General features: G+C 42.1%; 1 protein-coding gene across 1 annotated transcript in view; it reads left to right on the forward strand.

Annotated features, from left to right (window-relative positions):
- The window catches only part of unc5b (unc-5 netrin receptor B), a gene marked incomplete at both ends in the record, with an annotated part of 50174 nt that overhangs the window by 14908 nt on the left and 11721 nt on the right, over nucleotides 1–23545 (forward strand). Inside the window, 4 exons of the mRNA XM_083897876.1 lie at nucleotides 20345–20575; nucleotides 20875–21018; nucleotides 21493–21596; nucleotides 23336–23516. Coding sequence (XP_083754002.1) covers nucleotides 20345–20575; nucleotides 20875–21018; nucleotides 21493–21596; nucleotides 23336–23516 — 660 coding nt within the window. The remainder of the gene's footprint in view (nucleotides 1–20344; nucleotides 20576–20874; nucleotides 21019–21492; nucleotides 21597–23335; nucleotides 23517–23545) is intronic.

Below are 23545 nucleotides of genomic sequence, written 5' to 3' on the forward strand. Positions count from 1 at the left end.
AATAAAGGAGAGCCACAGGTTGACATACTTGTGTTTCTATCAAATAATATCAGAAACAAAGATGTTTTGAGGAACGGTGGGTGTAATATTATTACATTTTAGATAAAGACTTCTTTGGCAGATGTTAAAATACAACAGTTTATAATAACAAATGATACTTCAATAGACATTTATGATTTTTGAATAATAATTAATATAAAATAAAATAAAAAGTATGTATAAACGAAAGATTTTTAGACCAAAAATAATATAAAATAATAGTCAACAAATTCTGACAGATGTGAGTGATCCATTATAAATAAGCACAATGACAAAGGGAGCTTTCTGGGTTCATGCACTTGTGGGCAGCCTCTCACAGATGGAGGTCAAGGGTCACTGAAAGGTGAGGCCATGGCTGAGAGATATTTTTCAGGTCATGCGGTGGCTGAAGCCCTGATTGCTGTAGAGGTTTTTCTTATCAGTGCAAGCGTTAGGTCTTCATGCAGAACCGTGAAGGTATTATAATATCGAGCAGCGGAGCCTGGGATGTGGAGTTAACGGAGGGCTGTGAACTCTGACCTACAGATTTGCAGAAGATAATTTGAAATGCTGTATATTGATGTTATGAGGGCACTAGTGTGAGCTACGATAAGAGAAGCCTTAACATGAATCCTGAGTGTTATTAACATGCTTCGGCATGCTGCTGAGTTGATAAAGTCACAGCATAAATTGTCCTCAGTGTGTTGCTGCAGAGGAGATGCTTTCACACTGTGTCTCATTGCATTCACATCAGTCATTAGCTGTTTGCTTCTAGGAGTGGTTATTTTTGTATATAAGATATAATGTGTCGTATAGAAGAATATAGCTCCATTTCTGTAATCAGGTTTGGCAACACAAACCCCACTCACCTGTTCTTCGCCTGCACACGTTTGCACACAACAAAAGCTGCTTCTTTGTTTTCATGGAGAATAGCGTTTGTAAAGTCACTCATGCTGAATAGATTGTAAATTGTGGGGAACACCTACATGTTAGCAGCCTGTCATTGTGTACAAATGGCCCAACTGACTGCAGCCATACGAGGGTCAAGCTGTTCTATTCTCCAACACAGTACGTTCATTCAAGAGCTGTTGTTACTTTGTGGACCATCAGTTTTAGGGAGGTTCAACAAAGAGACACATCTCAGAAATAGAAAGATTGCAAAACACCATCACAAAAACACTATATAGCCCGGCTCGGCTCGACTGTACTCTGTTTTTTTTTGCTTTTACATTAGGGGTATTACCTGGTACACGGTGCTTTTTTTAGTTCCTGCTCTAGCGAGGTTCCAAGTGAGCTGAGCCGATACTAAAATGTGACGTCGACAGACTTCTGGCCACTGATTGGTCAGAAAGTGAGAGAGTCACTGGAGGATTCATGAGGTAAATGTCTGACCCAAGAATCAAACTGAACAATGCCGGGCTGTAGATCATTTAACCCTCTTATGGATTTATTTTTGATTTTCTGGCTGTAGAATTGTCAAAAAACTGCTTCCGCTCCCTTTCTTCGAGAAAACTTTCAATATCTGGCAGTTATTCAACCGTTTAGGAATTACACCACTGAGAAGCTGGCATCACAAACATGTGAAGTATATATGGCTGCAAATTTCTCTATTTCGTTGCTTTCTGGTAGTTTTTATGAGTTTCTAGGAGTTATGTAATGAGAAATATGCATGCCAAATTGTGTCAGTGATGACCAGCATGGAAACAGAATGGTTAAAAAGACTTAAATGTCCTGAAAACATGCGCTAATCTCCAACATTTACCAAGCAAATTTCTAAAAATCTGGTGTAATTAGTGACAGCACTGCCGAAAGCCACCGATCGTGAGCCTTTCAGCCCTATTTAGTTCAGTGACTGTCGTACAGAGATTGTGCTCTGTACTAAGTATAGTAATTATCTTATTGTAATGATTCAATACACCGAAAACAACTGCTTTGCCGGTCACTAGTTTGTGTGTGCCCTTTATTAAAGGACGTCGCGGCAGTTTCGTGCAGCCGTATGATGACTCCGCCCAGGTTGAGGAGGTGCGTTAGTAATGGAAAACGACGTGCCTGATACCAAAGCGGTCCGATTAGAGCCGAGTAGTGTTAGAATTGTATAATGGAATATGTCATTTTCAACAACAACAACTACATTGATCAAGGAAGCTCCGTTAAATCCGTGTATGGGGGTTTGCACTCCTTGTTTGGCTTAGCGTGGACGTGAGCTGTGACACGTGCAAACCATTGTTGACACTTGCAACAACATGCGTCCTCTCTGACGACTTCTACGACACGGTGTCAGTTAGTTTAATTCAGCTGCCTTCGCTCTACGTGAAATAAGTAAGACTGTCTGTCTCCCTCCCATTTTTTTTTTCTGCAGGTAGCTTATCCCTCCTGCTGCCAAAAATGATAGCACGACCACTGAAAATGTAGTCGACTGAGAGCAGCCAGTCCAGTGGGAGTCTATGCAGCCCTAAAAAAAAAGGGGGAGAAAAATTGGTGCTGCACAGCTCTTTGACTGTAAATAAGTTCACTGTAAATACACGCACGTTTACCGAAGGCGGCATCGTTTTTTGGCAAGAGTAAATGTTTTATTTCTTTGAGACATTTAAGCTCAGAATTCCAAAAGCGCTTATAAAAAGTTAATTTATGTGAGGCAAAAATGATGTAGACTACTGAGATGTGTGTGTGTGTGTGTGTGTGTCATACATCATCTATACACATCCCATAAATAGAACCATAAATCCCACACAGAATGCATTATAATCAGATTGTCTCGTCTCCCGTATGCTACATGTGTGCTCTTTTAAATGCCTTTTGTATCCTGTCTGCAGACAGATTGTTTTCTTTCTCGTCCTGTCAGTCACATTTTTCTTGTCAGACTGTGTTTTCCATCAGAGCGATCGATGCAGCAGCTGTCTTTACTCCTACCTTGTGAGATTTAAGGCAAATCGGTTAATCTGATTAATGTGCTTGTTCGGTGCCTACCTTTTTGTTTGTTACTTTCACCCAGTTCTGTCTTTCCAGGTCTCTGAGTGTGAGTAAATTTATCTACTCTCTAAGCAGAGTGCTTTCTTTGGCTTTTCATCCTCGAGTAATCAATACCAGTCCTATGAATTCAGGTCATCTTGGCCCTTGTGGCTTCTCCGTCTTCAATTTTCTCTCCACCTCTGTCTTTATCAGTCTCTGTCTGTCTCACTCCCACTGTTTCTGTCTTGTTTCCACTCACTTTTCCTGTCTCTTTCCTCTTCCGTCTGCACATCCTGGCTCCTTCCTGCCGCACTTCCCCTGCTGAAAGATTGCTTTACCCATCTGGACAGAGCCGTGCAAGACTATTACACTATTAGTCCTCGCATGGCAGTGATTAAAAATAGATCAGAGTAAGAATTAGTCCAGACTTGTCTTCATTTCTGGCCGCCTCTTGTCTTCCCTCTGCATACACTAAACTCTATTGGCTGCTGAGATTGGACTGAAACAAAATAAATGTCTCAGTCTTCCCTTTTTCAGAGTCTTTGAGTGTGTCTGTGTGTGTGTGTTTGTGTGTGTACTGCCTGCGGACCTCTTCACTGGGTGCTGTCTCACGTCAAGCGGTGTGTTTGAGAGGCTTGTCGAGGTAAAGCCCCTGTCAGTGCTCGGCCTGAGGGAGTGCGCTGATGAAAGGCCTCTTCATCATCCTAATGGGCTACACAAACCTCTTAACCAGAACTGCTGCTACCATGGCATCAGCTAGGTGAAGCCAAAGAGTGGGGCGGAGGGAGAGCGAGGTAGAGAAAGCACTGAGTGAATTAGCAGGGGCCACACACTCCCAAGGACCACAGTGAAAACATATTATACAAGTGCACAGGTCAGAACCAAATGTTCAGACACAATAGTGCAGTAGGGAGTCAGTGCAGAGGAGGAGTGGTGACTCTGGGCGGCCTCGGGTTCGTGAGAGGTTCAGTGGGCCAGACTCACTGAGATCCAGGACAGAGAGTTAATGCCATTCTGTCCACTGGAGCCACAGCCATGTGTAACCTCAGTGCAGTGGCATAGCATCAGTTTAGGAGGACAAGGACCATGTATGTCCAACTGTACTTTTAAATATGACAGTACTTTTTGTTAATGTTATCTTAGATAACATTTCCACCAGTGTAAAAAAAAATATATCCCACTATCTCAAAATAATGACTTAGTATCTCAAAATAATGAGATAGTATCTCAATATATTGACTAAGTATCTCAAAATAATGAGATAGTATCTCAAAATAATGACTTAATATCTCAAAATAATGACGAAGTATCTCAAAATAATGACGAAGTATCTCAAAATAATGACGGAGTATCTCATTACATTGACTTAGTATCTGAAAATAATGACTTAGTATGTCATTATATTGACTTAGTATCTCAAAATAGTGAGATACTATCTTGAGATACAATCTCAATATTTTGACTTAGTATCTCAATATTTTGACTTAGTATCTCATTATTTTGAGATACTTAGTCAAGATATTGAGATACTATCTCATTATTTTGAGATACTAAGTCAATATATTGAGATACTAAGTCAATATATTGAGATATTAAGTCAATATATTGAGATACTATCTCATTATTTCGAGATAGTGGGATCTTTTTTTTTTTAACACTGGCAGAAATGGGCTTCCGTAGGAAGATATATTTTGATTGTGATCCAAAAAAAAACGATGAAACATTGCTGTCCTCGCTGCAGCACTGAGCAGATTTTCACTATAGCATTAAATGTGCAGTGGCAAAGGATAATGACACAGATTTAGAATTATACAAATTAGATGATTGAAATTGGAATAAAAACTACACAGCACAGCCAAGAAATCATCACATTTACCTTGATTTCTCTCTGGTTAGTTCAGTTTAAAATAGCTGCTATTTTCTCAGAACTAGAGTCACACCTGCACAGTAAATTTACATTGCAATCTACTGACCGCTGAGCAGCTCCACTCGAGCTGTGGGGAGTGAAGGTCTTTGCTCAAAAAAAATTGTTCTTTCTTCAGATAGTGACGCCCATTTTCTTCTCATATATAGGCCATAAAATTTGATTAAAGAATAGTAATGCTGGTCGGTGTGTCTGTCAGTCTGCTGTTTGCCTGATCCACCCCTTTGGTCCAGAAAGAATTATTTCAGCTGCTTTTGGATGGATTATAATGCAATATTGTACAGATATTCATATTCCCCATGAAGATTAATCCTTTGGATATTGGTGATCCTTTGATATTTTTTTTTTCGCCCCTCTGGTGCCAACATTATACTTATATTTTTATATGTTTTGGTGAAATCACAATCAATAACCCTAGGACAGACTGCTGTCACACGTTGGTATCCAGTAGATGAATCTGAGTGAATTTCACATATTGAAACATTATTGCCGGGTTGGTGTCGTGGTTAGAACCTGGGTTTATGACCCGCCCGCGGTCGGATGAAGGGCCTTTCTGCATGGAGTTTTCCCTGTGTGTGTGTGGGTTTTCTCCAGGTTCTCTGGTTTCCTCCCACAGTCCAAAAACATGCAGATTTGGGGATTAGGTAAATTGAGAGTGAATGGTTTATCTCTATGTGGCCCTGTGGTGATCTGTCCAGGGTGTACCACGCCTTTTGCCCTACGCAACACGAATACTATTGGGTCATATTTTAGGTGTATACATATAGCTCTAAACACTTCTTTAGTTTCAAACGCTTAACCCCCCAAATTTGCAATTGGCCTAATTGAATGTAAAAACATTTTTCCTGACTTCTGCTGAGTGGGCTTTTGCAGTTTGACCCAGGTCATAGGACGAGGTCAGGGCGTGGATCAAAGCTGCACGCAGTGACAGAAGAAGGAGATAGGCAGAGAAGAAAGAGAAAGACTGAGAAAGAGTCTCTCGTTGTTATTGTCACAGTGTCACACTCAGGCCACTGAGTGTTAACATCAGTGTGTGCTGGCCCCCGGCATCAGGAGGGTGACACTCTGCCTCTCCTACCATCCATCCATCCATCCATCGTTCCCCTCTTTCACCTTATACACTCATTTGTATAAGTACATCTCTCTCATTCACAGCTGCCTGTTTTATATGTCTGCCAAAGGGCATTTCGTCATGCTCTCGTCTTCATCACAGCTCTCCATCACTGCCATTATTGCCAGTCCAGTCATACTGGTTCTGGCCCAGGGCTTTAGGATGTCCTCTTTTCAGTTCCGCAGCCCAGTCCCCGTCCTGTCACTGGGTCAAGGACACTGCAACGAAGAGAAGAAGTAGAAGAAAAAACTTTCAGACAGGAACCTCAGCACCATGATTGACACGAACGCTGTGTTAGCACACAGAGGAAAGAACCGATATTTTCACCTGAAACATTAGCGAGATGTACATTTGTAGAATGGAGCAGTGATGCAGTGAAGAGTTTTCAGTGCCTGATATTGCCAGATATGAAAAAGTTGGCCTGGCTGAAAGCGATAGTCTGTGTGAGTGTTGTAGTTATTGCTGTTTTGTTTTGGTGCTGCGCTGAGAATTACCTGACAATCAACAAGGTCTTTAGGTTTTTTAGGTATTTCCATGCTTGGATGGTCCACAGTCACAATTAAAAGTTTTTTCTTTTTTTTGCTAATTTAAGGAATTACTTTATTAAAGTGTGATTACAAAAATGCACATATAAGGTAAAGGTTGGTTTCACTGAAACGAGAAGTTTAGATGGAAGTCTCGTCTCACTTATGGAAGTCTCGTCTCACTTCTTCTCTCCTTTTGGCCCTATTTGAGCGGGTCTCTCCAAGTCGAGCCGTTGAGGGAAATTTATTTTGAGAAAACGAAGAAGTGGGGAATAAAGGGAGATCAAAAGGATAAAATAGCCATTAGCCTCTGCAAAGAACTTCTTTTGCTTACGAGGCCACAACATTCTGCAGGGTGAGGAGATTGAATTACACCTCCATCTTCTGCTTTTCCATTTGTCCTCCCCTGCTATCGCTATGTCACCTCTCTTCATCTATTTTCTCCAACATGGATTTTCTGCCTATTAGTGCCCTAATCTTTCCTTCTCGTGGCCTAACTCTTTGTCTTTCCTCGCTATCTGCTTATTTCTGTCTCTATCTTTCCACATGGAGAAAAGAGAACAGTAAAAACCCAACGTGTTTTTGTTTTTCATTTAACGAAGAGAGCAACACCGGGGATAAATCTTTTTTTTTTTTTTCTTTAAGTAAGTTTTGCGAATGTTTTTTGCTTGTAGCCCGTTTCCAGATTATTAGTGCACTTTAATTATTTCAGTTTTTTTTTTTTTTCTGCTGATAAATTTCCTCTCCCCTCACACACACACACACACACACACTTTGCCTACAGCATGTTGGTTGTTATGTACTGCATATCTAGGGATTTTTCTGATGCAAGGGGACGCAATGAAGGAACAGAGTGACGTCAAGCTTGCTGTGTGTTTGTGGCGTGATCATGCCTCTGTGCATGCGGTGTGTGTGTGTGTGTGTGTGTGTGTGTGTGTGTGTGTGTGTGTGTGTGTGTGTGTGTGTGTGTGTGTGTGTGTGTGTGTGTGTGTGTGTGTGTGTGTGTGTGTGTGTGTGTGTGTGTGTGTGTGTGTGTGTGTGTGTGTGTGTGTGTGTGAGAGTGCGTGCGTGCGTGTGTGTGTGTTTTTTTCCACCTCTGTCACACTGACTTGGTAGCCAGTTATTTGAGTGGCGACTTCTGCATCAGTTTTGTCACATGGTATTCACGTTTATGTCTGCACGTGTCTTTGCGTGTACCGTTCTTCTAACCCTCTGTTGTCTCTGTGTCTGTGTGTGTGTTTGTTTGTGTGTGTGTGAGACATCATGTGCGTGGCCTGTCAATCTCCTGTCAATCTGGCTCATGTCCTCATATGTTCATTAGCATGACAGAGGAGCTCCACTGCCAAAGCAGTTAGTCACAAGAATCAGCCCCTGTCATAACACATTACAGCAGCAGGCATCGCTAATAGTGCTGGCAATCATGGCAACCATAGCCGGTGCCCACACTACACACACACACACACACACACACACACTAATCAAGAGTTGCACTTAATCTGCACCCAGGGACTGGTTCCTTCTCTCTCTCTACCTCCCTTCCCATTCACGTATCCTCCCTCCTTCCCTCCTTCCCTCCTTCCCATTTAGCATCACTACACACTTGCTGCAAAGCTTACAGCCTTGTCATTAACTTTCCGTGCGCCCCCCTCCACCTCCTCACCCCCCCGCATCATCATCGCCTAACATTAACTAAGATACCTGCACTTACCACATTTCCCTGTCCTCCCCATGCAGCCCTGCACCTGCGTAAGCTCTATTTCTGTCTCTCTCGCTCCTGCTCTCCGACTTCATAATGCTACAACAGGTTTTCATTTTTAATCTGTCCGTCTTCTTCCTCTGATGTTATCGTTCTTTTGTCTCCTGCTCCTTTAGCCTCCTCTCCTCTCTTGTCATTATCACCCGCTCCAGGATGTCTGATGTGATTTGTACATGCAGTTTGAACCAATCATCTCCGTGTCTCCTGAGATGGGTTGTCATATCAAATTATATATCCAAATATAAACATAATGCGTATGTCGTGACAAAGTTCGCTGACTCTTTGCACGACATTGCGGTTAAATCTGTATAGTGCGTAACTTTTTAAACGGAAACATTCAAACCATTATCAGGTGAGTTCACACGGTATCGGCTCCACACGACTCCCTCTGTGTTTCCCAGTATAGACGTGTTTAGATCTATTGTCGCCTGGCAACATTTCCACGCTTGATATATCAAGGCAGACGGAGGCAACACTGGGCGTGAAAAGCGCGATTGCTGCAAACAGGTTGGCGTGTGAGCGAAAAGCACAAAGAAGCGCCCATGCAAAGTTTCACAAGTTAATTGTGCTGCTGAGAAAACATGGTCATTTAGCAGTTTAAGGGATAAATGCTTCTTGACCCCGCCCAACCCTGAGCTGCCAGTGTATACATGCAAAATATACAGATTAAGATCATAATGATGCTTGGCAGAGCCCATTTGCAGCATACAGATAGTGGTATATTGTTGATGAAAACTAAACAGAGGCAGAATAAAAAGCATCATCAACAAACAAAAAAATCACCAAAAGTCACGCACTGCTGCTTTAATACATTATGGCAGTCCAAAAAGATAGGTATATTGAACTTATATTATCAACTGAAAGTTTTAAACAGTGAGAATGTGCCTGAATGCAAATAAAAGAGAAGCAGAAACCCAGACTGTTAGTGCAACAATTGTGGGTGTCGGGGTGTGGGACGTGTAATTTGACTGTCTCTCTACCTCCAGTTTTACCGGAATTCCTCACTGGGATGGACTTACTGGTTTTGTTGTCATTGTGCACACAACCCCGCCCATACTTTGTAAGTGTGTGTGTGTGTGTGTGTGTGTGTGTGTGTGTGTGTGTGTGTGTGTGTGTGTGTGTGTGTGTGTGTGTGTGTGCGCGCGCATACTTGCGTGATTAGTAATCATTTCATGAGAGGACAGAAGGTGACCTGTGGAGGTGGAGTATTGCACAAGTTTGTAGAGGTGGATGAGGAGACCGCAGGGGTGAGGTATGGGGTGGGGTTGGGGTGATAAACTCGCTTGTAGTGAGGCTGAGCAGAGCCGGGTAGAGTGGGTAATTACAGGGGCCCAGAGAGGAGAGGCCTGTAATCAGTCTGCCCTCAGGAAGGAATGCAGCTCATCTTCTCATGTAATTACTGCCATTTAAATGGCCCCACATTCTAAACACTCATCCCACTGTACTGCTCACCTATTCACTATGTATTCACTATATATATATAACTGTATTCTATATGTAAGTGTGAGTTGTGAGTTGTTTTTCAAGACTTTCTGTATGTTTCCTTTTAGGATTTATGTTAATGAGCTGAAGGCAAATTTCCATATTCTCTACTCTATGCTATACTACTCTTCTATACTCTACTCTTCCCTACACTAGGCTACTCTTCTCTTCTCTACGCTACGCTACGCTACTCCCTACTCTTCTGTATGCTACTCTTCTCTGCTTTTCCCTACGCTACGCTACTCTTCTCTACGCTACTCTTCTCTTCTCTACACTAAGCTGTTACTCTTCTCTACTCTGCGCTAATCTACTCTCTTCTCTAGTCTACTCTTCGCTACCCTACTCTACACTACTCTTCTCTACACTACGCTACTCTTCACCACGCTACTCTACTCTTCTCTACACTACGCTACTCTTCACCACGCTACTCTACTCTTCTCTACACTACGCTATGTTACTCTACTCTTTTCTCTTCTCTTCTCTTCTCTAATCTACTCTTCTCTACGCTTTGTACGCTAATCTACTCTCTACTCTACTCTTCGCTACGCTACTCTACTCTTCTCTAAGCTACGCTACTCTACGCTATGCTACTCCACTCTACTCTTCTCTACTCCATGCTACGCTACTCTACTCTTCGCTTCTCTTCTCTACTCCACACACAAACAACAACACAACTAGTGACAAAGAAAGACTTAGAGTTTGAACAAAGCTTCAACGTAGAAGTTATAAGTCCAGTGCCAAAAGAAAGGGTGATGGAGAGCTTGAGGTGGACAATACATGTGTGTTTTTGGGCTTGTGTGTGTGTTTGTGTGTGTCTCTGCTGTGTGCACACCCTAACTAATGGCTGTGGAGACTTCAGGCCTCTAGAGGAGCCCGCCATGGCAACTGGCCACTCTGGGTAGATTTGCGCAACTGTCATGAAGCAGCTTGTGCAGTGGTGGAGCAGACAAGCTGTGGCGCCTTGCACTCAGCACGTAACATTTACTGTCTGCACAGACACACACACACACACTCATATGAAGAGGTGAAGTCTCGCTCTAGCATGAGTTTGACCTCCTCCAAGTAATAGTTGTGACATTGGTCTGTAATTTCAAGAGGATAATAGGAAAACAACATTGTCTCACCCACTCTGTCTCCACTCATTCTCTCTCCTCCTCGCTCTGTCTCTTCACCCCTCTCACTCTTTCTCTCCACCTCTGATGGTGATTGATTGTGGTGCTTGTGTATGACTGTGTTCCCATGCACTAGGTGGTCATTAGGGCACTGACAAACAGCAAAGGGACACTTTTTGATGGCTTATGATTAATGAGTGTCATGGGGGGTGGCGCCCCCTAGCTGTGGTAGAGCACACCTTCCACTAGCCATTGTCTATTCAAGTGCACCAGTACTGTACCAGCACTCGGATCACAGCAACAACCCAAATGCAAATCCTCTTAGCACTCCCACTCTCGCAGTCACGAGCACCCACACATTCGAAAACACAGTCACCGAATCTCACTGAGAGTGGGCTGTCCCTCGCATACACAGTGGGTAAATTTAATCCATAGTCTGTTACAAACACTCTCACCCTGCCTCGAACACAAACACAATTTAAATAGTGTGGGTCCATTTCAAACAGCCACAAAAGTCTCCAGGATTCTCTGAGTTATGAGTAAAACCCCCGTCACTGAGCCTTATTTTATGTGTGTGTGTACCCATATTTATGTCACACATTTGTGCGTGTGTTTCTCTGCAATTAGATTAAATGTCATTACGACATGATGGGCTAATGGTGGGAAAGAACACATAAATCTTTTGTCACAGTTCATTTCCATTAGAGGGGTTGTGGGGCGACACACCTCGCAGCTGCGAGAGTTGGATAACGTTCAGGAACACAGGCTTACTCCATGCCCTCCACATGTGTGTTTGTGTGCGTGTGTGTTTCGATGTCCTCGGGCTTGCTTTCTCTCTCCTCCTGCCAACTGGACATGCTGGATGGACAAGCGAAGCATTTCTGTCACTCTGCATCTCCATCACCTGCTTGGCCTTCCCCCTCTTTCAATCTGCTTTGCAGCCTCCTGTCACCTCCCTTTCACTCACACACACACACACACATACACTTTCTATCCATCCGTCTGCCTTTTCTCTTGCTCACACATGCACATGCTTGCACAATCAATTATACACTCAATCATATACACTTGTGTCTTGATGTAACTCGCGCGGCTTCACACTCAATAGAAATAACCGCTCTGCAGGTGTCCGCGCATACTGGAACCAATTTAAAGGTGTGACACTGCTATGATGAGCCTCCAGCAGCTTTCAGCTCAACATGTTATTGTAACAAATAGCAGAATTACATTTGTCTGCGATTTGGGTCAACAGTATTTGTTCTGTTATTTATTTCTGCAACTTTTTTATATATCAGGCAGTTGGCAACTTCGCCTGTGTCAAATAAAACATAAAACGTTTTAAGTTTAGAGCCTAAGTCATAAATACATTGTGTGAATCCAGATTATAAATATGATAAATATATATGTTGTAATCCCCAGGGTTTTATGGCTATTATCATACACATAAATACACTTATGTAGGTAATGCGTCTTGGACCTGTTGCTGTTCTGGACAGACAATCTAACTGTTCTTCTTATTTGACTCTTATGCTATTGGACATTGAAACAACTTGGTTAATTATGGAGTAAATAAAAGACAGCCTTGCTGAGATAAAATAATAATAATAATAATAATGGAGGATGGAACAGGAGCTGAAGAAGAATGTGTGCTGGTCTGTGTGAGTGATGACACCTGTAGTCACCATGGTGAGCAGCAGACTGCAGAGCCATGTGGAGCTGCAGCAGGTGCGCACTGGTGGTAGCATCAAATTATCCGAAAAAGATTTTTTAAGAGCATGTAGACGCACGTTGTTAGTGCAAGTATGACTTCAAATTGAGCTTCCTGTCTCCTGATGCCACACGGCTATACTTTAGACTTTATATTTTTTTTTGTTACTTTGTACTTATTATTATTATAATTATTATTATTATATATATTATTAAATGATGACCAATATCCCCCAACTGGCTTTAAAGTGGTTGCTATAATGTGTGTGTGTTTTAGCCAGATTGTTTTTTTTGTTATTGTTTTTCATGTTTTTCATATATAAAAAGGGAAATTAAGATACAATTTAAGTTCTATGAGATTATGATGAAGTATAGAATCATCCTATAAAAACCCCACAGGTGCTTGAAAATCAGCATTCTGCAGTAAGTATTTTATAGGAAATAGTTAAATTCCTCTCAATCTATAATATAGGAGAAAAAAAAACACTTGGTTACACAAGTTCATAGTCGCACACAACAGTCATCTACAGCTAAAGAGAATAAAACACATTTAATATATGAAAGATAATCATTTATAACGATATTATGAAAGAGAAACACTAAACGCTAAACTGTGAATGTCAAACCTTTGTATTTCAAACCTAACCCTCTATTTCTTATATCAAGAGTGAAGTGCCTGAAACTGTCGCTGTAACACAATTCCTGTCTGTCTGTCTGTCTCAGTCTGTCTTTACCCTCATTTAAACTAAAAAAGGATCCAGAATATTGGTCCACACAAAGCTGTCACCATGCAACACAATGAATGAACACATTGTGTCGCAGAAACGCGGACGTACACGCAGTGATTTTTCATCAAATGTCTAAATTGCACATCTCTGTACTTCATCTCTCTGCCTCCTCGCTGAGTTCTCCTCTCGCCTTGTGTAGCAAACTGTTTTCAGGCAGATGAAGATGAGGTCAGTCTGAATATCAATCACTCCGTATAATTATCCTTTTAAGGAAGGTAGGACAGATTTTTCTCCTTCCATCCATCTTTGTCTTTCGACGTGCCTTGGTTTGTGTGTGTCTGTGTGTGTGTGTGTGTGTGTGGCGTCATTGCTTCCTCCCAAGAATGATGATAATGAGGTAAATCAAGTGAGGATGATGGATATATGGTCAGCCAGTCAATGTTACAAAATGGCTGCTGATCATTCTATTTATTATCAGCGTTTCCTGTGCCAGGGGTGTTGTTATGTTTGACTGACTGTCCTCACAGTCGCCTGCGTGATGGTGCTGCTCCATAACCACAGGCTGGAGTTGTTTCTTTTTGCATTTAAGGCTGGATGCCATTTGAAGTTGACTGCAGCTGCACAAAGAGAGACTGGAGTCGGGGAAGGCCAGAATAAAGAAAAGCACTACCATGTCAGACACTAAGCTTGAATGTGGAGGGGAGGAATCATCGCTATTGTGTTTTTGACCTCATATGACACTTGTGAAATATAAAGCGATTCCTGATCTTGCTAAACGCAGCCTGACCCCTTGTTCCTTTGTAGCTCTGTTGTTTGGCGGCTTCAAAGTATACTTCGTCCCCGTTGTTCATTCTCTTCGGCTTTCTTTTCTCCCCCGACTTCCGAGAGTTGGGACAGTGGGGCCACTGGAGGGGACAGTAATGACTAACCCAGTAAAGGTAATGATAAAGTACAGGCGCTTTAGACTCCACTCTGGCTAGAGGCACTGGTGCTAAGAAAATTATAGTCGTTCATGTGTGTGTTTGTGTAAGGGAGAGAGAGAATGAGAGGCAAAAGGGGGGGAAAAAAACAGACGGTGGGAAAAGACAGAGGGCTGAAAGTACAACAGAGACTGTTTCAGAGTTGAGACAAAGTGGGGCATTGCTGTTATTCAGTTTCCTCACCGTTCATTATAGCAGTCTAGTATGCTGTATTTTCCTGTGTGTATATATCTCTGTGTGCACACACATTGTGTCTACTGCATTATCTCTCTCCTCTCACTGTCTACAAGTGTCTCTTGACCTGTCTTTGTCCAGCCCCTGCTGTCTTCCCATATTGTCACCTCCTTTCACATTCCCTCTATCTCTCTCTCACACACATTATTGCCTTCGAGTGTGGCCCCGCTGCACCGCTGTCACTCTGGCTCTCTGTTACACCGGAGTGAAGCTTTGCACTGCAGCCACACAGGCAGCCACTAAAGGAAAGATATATTTCCTTCATTTTAGTTTGGTTTCTCTGGTTTCCTCCCACAGTCCAAAAACATGCAATATGGGGATTATAGGTAAATTGGACACTCTGAATTGTCCATGGTTGTGAGTGTGAGAGTGGGTGGTTGTTTGTCTATGTGTGTTGCACTGTGATGGAGGGGTGATCTGTCCAGAGTGTACCCTGCCTACCACCCTGTTAGGGATGTGAATCTTTGGGTGGCTCACGATTCGATTCCAATTCTTAGAGTCACGATTCGATTCAAAATAGATCAAAAATTGATAGAATGCATAGTGTGTTGAGGCAAATTGTCATCAAAACAATACAGTTTGTATAAGATAATGTGATCACATAAAGGCAAACTTATGACAAAAGTTAACATTTATTCATTCAAAACAAATAAAACTTACGTACTGTACAAAAAAATACTTTTTTTAACAAATCAAAGCTTAGACTAGCTGCCTTTTTCTCCCAGAGGTTTTTTTTTGTTTCGTTTTTTTTCAAATCGATTTTTGAAGTTTATGAATCGATTCCGAATCGTGGATGATTAGAATAGTGATTCTTATGTGAATCAAGTTTTTTTCCCCCACCCCTACCCCCTATGTCAGCTGAGATTGGCACAGCTCCCCCCTTATGTGGAGGATAAAGCAGTAGAAGATGGATGGATGGATTTTAGTTTGTTGTACAAATTGATGAGAAATGACTGATGAATATTGTCATCTTGTGTCTGGATTCTCATGCATGCACATCTGTGTGACTGTACACTCCAGCAAAAGAATGCCCATGAAGCTTGTGTTTGCTCTCTAACGTCTGCTGTCTATCATTAGAGTAATAAAAGACTTGCTGTGCTTCACGGCGAGGAGTTCTGGTCTATAAGGTTCCTTCATTCCACACAAATTGCCGGCTGCTGTGTTCTGATGGATGTTTGTATTCTGGCCCAAAAACACAGATTCCACTTTAAAGCCCCAGCTCCATTATCTCAGAGAGAGAGAGAGAGAGAGAGAAGCTGTCTGTCTCCTAACTCTGTCATGCAAAAGTGTTTTAATTAAAGTGCACAGGCCCCAGAACACACACACTGCACAGAGTGAGAGGGAGGTTTATCCATACACACAGGACTCTCCTCCCATTCTGTCTCCGTCTGAACCACTGTCTCTCTCTGTTTGTCTGTCTCTGCTGCCATTCTTCTTCTGCCTCGCTCTCTCCCTCTCTCTCTCTCTCCCTCTCTGCCCCCTCTCATTGCGCCTGAAGAGTGACAGGCTGTGTTTTTCAGCCAATGTTTGAACACCGGCCGATCAATGCCGGACAAAGGGAAAGAGCGGGGGTGAGGGGTGGGGATGGGCAACACAATTGGTTATTGACAGAGAATTTAAAGTCTGAAAGACTGGAGGCGACAGCTTAGTAAGAGGAGAGCAAAGGGATGCAAGGAGCAAAAAGAGACGGGGAGGAGAGGAGTGTGCGAGAGGCATCGCCGCCATGGCTAAGAATCACCCATTACAATGTGTTAACTTTCATTATTCATGTTTGTTTGTGCTTAATTGCATTAACACCCACGTGCAGTGTTGCCTGGGCCTAATCGAGTGCATGTAAGTGTGGAACCTGTCGGGATGTAAGACAAGTGTGCGTGTTTGTGTGTTCCTGCGATTAATGAAAGCGTGATTGTGTGATATTCCGTTTGTGTATCTGAGCGAACGCGTCGTCGGATTTCTTGATCGCGTGAATTTCAGTATAACATTGTTCACGTGTGTAAAGTGTAAGAGTTCAAGAAGTCAGAAGTCCTCACGTGTACTATTAACAAAAATGCACAATGCAAAGAAAAAGCAGGTTAATAAACAAAACAGCAGCAAATAAATCACATGTTAATTTGAATATTGAATGTTTTAGAGCAGGGGTGTCAAACTCATTTTCACTGAGGGCCACATCAGCATAAAGGGCCAGATGTAACTGTCATACAGAATAAATGTAACCAAATGTAAAATAAAGGTAACTACTTTGTGACATTTTGCTAAATAACTTAATGTATTTATGACTTATTCAAGTTACAAATATGATGCATTATAGATGTAACCCGGTCCGCGATGGTGTTTCTGAACAAACTAACAGTTTTAAAAGTCTGTATCTGGTCGGGTCAGACCTGCTCACACACCTTCAGCATGCACTGCTTCAAAGACGAACTCTCAGAAAAAGACTTTGAAGCACGGGTGATTTCTTCAGCCACAATAAAGCTAGTTTTCACTGCCACATCGTTTTTTGGTTGTGGCTTTTGTGAACACATTCTGCTGCGATCGCAGTCTCAATCTCAATTTCACTCGTTCACTGCGATCTAGTGGCAGGATGCCGTCACTTTGCAGGTAACGCAATCGCCTTGCACTGTGGGAAATGTAGTTTATGGTCAGCAGCATAGACCTATTTTAACACAGATTTTTAAGACCAATTAATCACTCGTGGGCCACATAAAATGACGTGGCGGGCCACATCTGGCCTTGAGTTTGACACGTGTTTTAGAGGGCCTATTCATTTTTAAATGCATAGTATGTTATTTCTGCTGCTTTGAGTCAAAAATCTATCAAAAGACTTAGTTTGATGACGATGGGAAGCAGCGTGGTAACATGGGAATTGTTGTTCTTCCACTGAATCTCTCACACTTTATGTGGAGAGCTTTGGCGGCAGAGATACACCGATAAGTTTTTTGTGATCCAGCAGTGAAAAAAACATACATACAATAAAATACAAACGCAAAAGACTACACACTGGCTATGTATCAGTACAGAATATTCTGTCCTCACTGTTTTATAGAAGAGACGAGGAAGTGAATGACGTCATTAAAGGCAGGTCAAAATAAGACATTACATTAAAAAGAAATACAAATTATTTTGATTTAAAAGGTGATGGAAACATTTTTGGCAAATGGAAATAGGCTACATAACAAAATATGTATGTAATTTTTTTGATAATTTAATGTATAAATATATAATATATATTTATTATATATATATATATATATATATATATAATGTATAAGTTTATCGTCATATTTGTAATCAGCTAGAATACATTTTTATTTATTTTTCGCTTTACAGCACAGACTATGTGGAGGAAAGTATGCAGTGTGAAGCGGGGAGGGTGCAGTTTGGGGTCAGTTAGGAGTTACTGTGTAAATGCAGTTGGCTGCAGGAGACGTGATTGGGTAAGAGCTTGTAAAAGAGAGAGGCAGAGACAGAAAGAGGATGATGGCTGGATGGCTGTCAGGCCTGGAGCAGCTGTTGACTTCTCTCTGTGTCCTGCGGCTGCAGAGCTGCCTGCAACTAAGCTGGGGGGGTGGAGCAGAGCTGCAGCCACAGCCTTTGTCCCCACTGGCTCCTTCATGCCGGAGGACACAAGGGATGAAGAGATGGTACATCCCCATACCTGAAGATGGTACAGCCTCTGTAATCTCAATCTCCGTTGGCCTTGATTTGAATCCTGACACGACTTTCTCTCCCACCTCTGTCATGCTCTGTATCCTCTTTATCCCAATGTCTCAGACAGAACGTGTCGGGGGAATGGAGGGATGACGGTAGCAAAGTGCTCATGTTCCTAAAATAGGCGATGCTATCTTTCTAAGTAGTTTTTCTTGTTCCCAAGTTATGGCATAACTGATTTGAAAACTGAATTAGCCTGGTTTACTCACTCTGCAAACACGGCTTGCTGCCTCTGCCCTGGCACCTCTTTCTCTGCCCCTGCTGAAAGTGGAGAGTGAAATTCAAAAACTGAAGCTCTGTGACATTTCTGTGTGAGAGACACACTTACAATGAGGTTTTTTTGTGTATGTGTGTGTCACAGGAGGAAGGTTACTGCACTGAATATGTCCCTTACCTCTGTGCAGCTCCTGACTGGAGCCAACCCTGTCAGTTCTTTGCACTCCTCTCCATCTTCCATTTAATGCCTATTGAATTCAGATTATTTTTGTAAGCAGTACAAAGTTTTTTATTGGAAGGGCAGATGCATTAAGAATTTATGAGGACCTGGATTCACCCGACTCTTGCCTTTGCAGGAGTCCGGTATGTTCTGAAATGCAAGGAGATTCGCGGGTTCGCGACCCATCGGAACAAGGACCTTTCTGCATGGAGTTTGCATGTTCTCCCCGGGTGTGCATGTGGGTTTTCCCCGGATTCTCAGGTTTCCTCCCATAGTCCAAAAACATGAAGATTTGGAGAAATTGGACACTCTAAATGAACTGTATGTGAGAGTGGATGGTTGTTTGTCTCTATGTAGCCCTGTGATGGACTCGTGACCTGTCCAGGGTGTATCCTGCCTTTCACCCTATGTAAGCTGGGATTGGCACCCTCATGTAGAGGATAAAATGGTAGAAGATGAATGTACCTGACAGATAAAGCCAGAGCGCTACCAGTTTGATAGATGGTGTTTCATAAACAGAGGAGAACATTTTCTGTTTTTGGCCTTTGAAACACAAGTATAAAATTGTATTTGTGTGCAATATCTGTGTGTAAAATGCCAGGGTTCAGGCAGATCTGCATAGTTATATTATAGTCACATTGTGTTTTTTTGGCAGCGGATGCTGCAGTCCTGCTGTCTGCAAGTGATATGCCACAGGGTTTTTTTTCTCCACGCTGCCTGTGCATCATGTACACAAGGATATATAGGCTTCTCGATGGACACACTTGAAATGCGGTTGTTGAGTTTGCATCATTGTTTTCAGCGCGGTAAACAGACAAGCCTGAGTGGAATGAAATGTCTGAGTCAATTGACAATACCAACAGCTGTGCCGAAACAAAAACAACTTTGGAGGAAGTCTCAGTTTATTCTAACAACGAGAGAAAATAATACAATCAACCACTGACGTGTGATTATCTCTCTAAAGAAATTAAACAATAGACGTCAAATAACTTGACAAGTAAGCCTTAAACATGAAGGATTAAAATGTTACTCTCCCATGTGAGTATAAAAGAAGATGTAATGCAGGAAATGCACCTTATAAGGTGAGGGGATGCCACAAAAGTGGACATAGAAACACACAAAGTCTTCAGTTTACTGATTGACATATAAACATTTTACAACAAATTAGTCTCTAAACTTTTCACCATCTGTGACGTTTTTAAAAACATGACAACGCATATCACATAAATCTGCGATAGTGGAAAATAACATCGCAGCATCCATATACTGCCTTCGATCTATCCATTATTATTAGAGTAACACATCATCAGAGTGAAGAGGTCAGAAATATTGTGTCCTTCCTGTCAGAAGAAGCTCTTGGCAACATTGCCAAGAGGGATGTGTCACATCGTAAATGTCAGGGGATAAATGTGCGATCAACAGGACCTGTTCATGGAAGGTCAGCAGCTCCCTCCTCGGCTGAGAGACGTGACTCATCCATGGAGACTCGAGCGCAAGGCTTGCACTGACCAGATTAGTGCCAGTACAAGGGGGTGAAAATGTCACTGTGCCCCTGCATTCATAGTGAAGACTGTTAAGGTCCAGTGTGTAAACATTTTGAAAGGCAGATATGAAACAAAAGGAAGACGCCTGCTCATCCCCATCACGTCTGTGTTCTGTGGGGGTTTTTTTTCAGAGAGCAGCGACTACAGCGAGGCTGAGGTCCTCCCAGACTCCTTCCCGTCGGCACCGGCAGAACCTCTGCCAGAATTCCTGATGGAGCCCGAGGACGCTTTCATTGTAAAGAACAGGCCGGTGCAGCTACGGTGCCGAGCGTCACCGGCCACGCAGATCTACTTCAAGTGCAACGGAGAGTGGGTGAATCAGAACGATCACATCCCCAGAGAAAGCCTGGACCAGGTCACAGGTAATGGATACACACACACACACACAGCTGTACTGTAAACACAAGTACACCCATAGTCGTGTCACCTTGTATTTCACAGACATAAACATCATACTCAATTACAAACATCATTTTCAACTACATAATCCATTAGCTCCTATAGGGTTTTATGTGCACTTTAACTGCTTTTGGCCTGCAGCCAATGCATTATTTATATGCACTGTGAAAAATATGGCTCACTAGCTTCTCTCAGCCCTTCTTTCTTTCTTTCTTTCTTTCTTATTCCATTCCTCTTTCTCTCCCTTTGTTCCTCTGCTCAGGTCTGGTGGTGAGGGAAGTGGACATTTCAGTGTCGAGGACCCAGGTGGAGGAGCTGTTTGGTTTGGAGGACTATTGGTGCCAGTGTGTCGCCTGGAGCTCGGCTGGCACCACCAAGAGCATCCGCGCCTACGTTCGCATTGCATGTCAGTGATAAATTAGTGTGTGTGTGTGTGTGTGTGTGTGTGTGTGTGTGTGTGTGTGTGTGTGTGTGTGTGTGTGTGTGTGTGTGTGTGTGTGTGTGTGTGTGTGTGTGTGTGTGTGTGTGTGTGTGTGTGTGTGTGTGCTGTCTGTTTTGTGACAGAGGGATAGAGAAAAAGGGAAAGTAGGTAGAGTGACAGCGGGAGGTTGAATGTTTCTGACTTTTGTCTTGTCAGCTTTAGTATAATATGCAAATAAATCTGTTGTTACATTCCATCATCTCAGTCCCTCGTGGTAACGTGTGACACAGGGTGATTGACACCGTGCATGTTTATGAAGGTATTAGGAAAAAAGAAGCACAGCTTTTTCGGGGTTTGTGTGTGTGTGTGTGTGTTTGTCATTTAGATAAACAGGGTGTCACTCTGTTGTCACCTATTTATGTCACTCTTTGCTGACTGCATCTCTCTCGCCTACTGTAGACTTGCGGAAGAACTTTGAGCAGGAGCCACTGGGGCGGGAGGTGCGACTGGAACAGGAGGTGCTGCTGCAGTGTCGCCCCCCAGAGGGCATGCCTGTCGCTGAGGTAGATATCCGCTTGTTCATTAGCTGGCAGTTTCACTTGTTCCTCTTTCATCACCTTCACTGTTAAACTTCTTGATGCTGATGGGGGTTATAAATACATTTTTGTTTTGTGCTGTTTTTGCAAGTCTGTGTAATTCAAGCAGACAGCGAAGCAGGAGTCTCGCGGATCCTTAATGAATCACACAAGTTTATGCGCTGAAGTTTACACCGACATAAAACAAAAGGAAGGAGTGAAAAGGGCAAAGAGTCTGAAGTGTGAGAGATTTAAGAGGAAAAACGGCGACATGACATCATCAAGAAAAAAAACACTCCCTATAACATAAAGTGTTCAGATGTGCAAAGCATAAAACAGTTGTAGAATAAATAATGGAAGAAAACAAATGATTGGATATTTGTTACTATTTAGTAAATATGTTTGTTTTGTCGCTTAAAAATATGTTTGTTTTGTTGATAGCACGAAAATGTAAAATCCGATGAGATGTCATGATAATCAATAATTGTATTATTTGTGGTCAGCCATTAGTACTGACAGTGCAGTGTAGCATGTATTACAGACATGTAAGACCTTGGCTTAAGGATGTCATGTCTTATCTAAAATTAGATTAAAGATTAAATACTCTCTGAAGGCTGATTCTAATTCTAATTTTTTTCGACAAGATGGCAGCCGTTTTTTTTTACTTTTTTCAACTCTTTCCCATCTCTAGGTTTTGACTGATGAATCCTCCCCTGCCTTTTTTAATTAATTTATTTAAAATTATATTTTATCTATGTATGTATATATCTATTTAATTAAAGGTGCATTATGTAATAAATCTAAAGAGACTGGCCATAAAGTCCTCCTAATATGTCACAGAGACTCAGGAATAATGTTCATATAACAAACTGAACTCACCAACAACAACAGTGCAGCCAAAATATTTGCATTAAAAAAAATTTTGCAGACTGCAAATCATGTTTATGTTTTGAAATCATGTTTTGGCATGTGGCGCCACCTACCGCCGTCTACCAATCATTGCAGTCAGTAGAGTCTCAGCTGCCGAGCAACCACGGGTTGCTAGTAACGTCAGAAAATGAAACCTAAAAGACCTTGGTATTTTTAATTTGAATGTAGTAACTGTTTTTGGACACATTCTTACATATGCCACCTTTAATTAATTAATTACTTATCTATGTTTTTTTATATTTCTCAACGGAATGGCAACAATATTTGCATTTCTTTTGTTTTTTGTTTTTTTTGTGCATTTGTCAGTGTTTCTTTGTCTTGCCCACTGTGGTTCCTATCGCTGTATTGAACTTTCGTCTTTTCGCTGTGTGCAATATTTTCCAATAAAAAAAATTAAATACACACACACACATGTAAGACCGTGAGGACAAGCTGTAGTCGAGCTGTGCAAAGGAAAGAGAAGAAGACGTTAATGCAACATTATGGTTGTCAACTGTGTTAAAACACTAAAAAAAAGAAGAAGAGGAAGCCACACATTTTATTTTATAAACTAAGAATGCTCAAATTTTGACAGCATCCGATTATTATGACAGGAAAGACGTATGTCATCTGCACTGAATAGGGCTTTGTGTGGTTTGCTGACTCATATCTATATGCATAAATAGATTTGAGACGAGGATTTCTATGAAGAAATGTCATTTGAACGAGATAGAGGAAGTCAGATATTGCAAACAAAGGGAATGTGTGTGAATCTGAAAAAAATAACCAAACTTCTTTATGTCCCTGCGTCTTTACAGGTGGACTGGTTGAAAAACGAGGATGTCATTGATCCGTCGCAGGACCCCAACTTCCTGATCACCATTGATCACGATCTGATCATAAAACAGGCCAGACTTTCAGACACCGCAAACTACACCTGCGTCGCTCGCAATGTGGTGGCAAAAAGACGCAGCAGCACCGCGACGCTCATTGTTTACGGTAACGTGCAGAGTTTTAGTCCACCTTCT

This window comes from Microchirus variegatus (genome assembly GCF_963457635.1).
Source record: "Microchirus variegatus genome assembly, chromosome: 11".
Classification (NCBI taxonomy): domain Eukaryota; kingdom Metazoa; phylum Chordata; class Actinopteri; order Pleuronectiformes; family Soleidae; genus Microchirus; species Microchirus variegatus.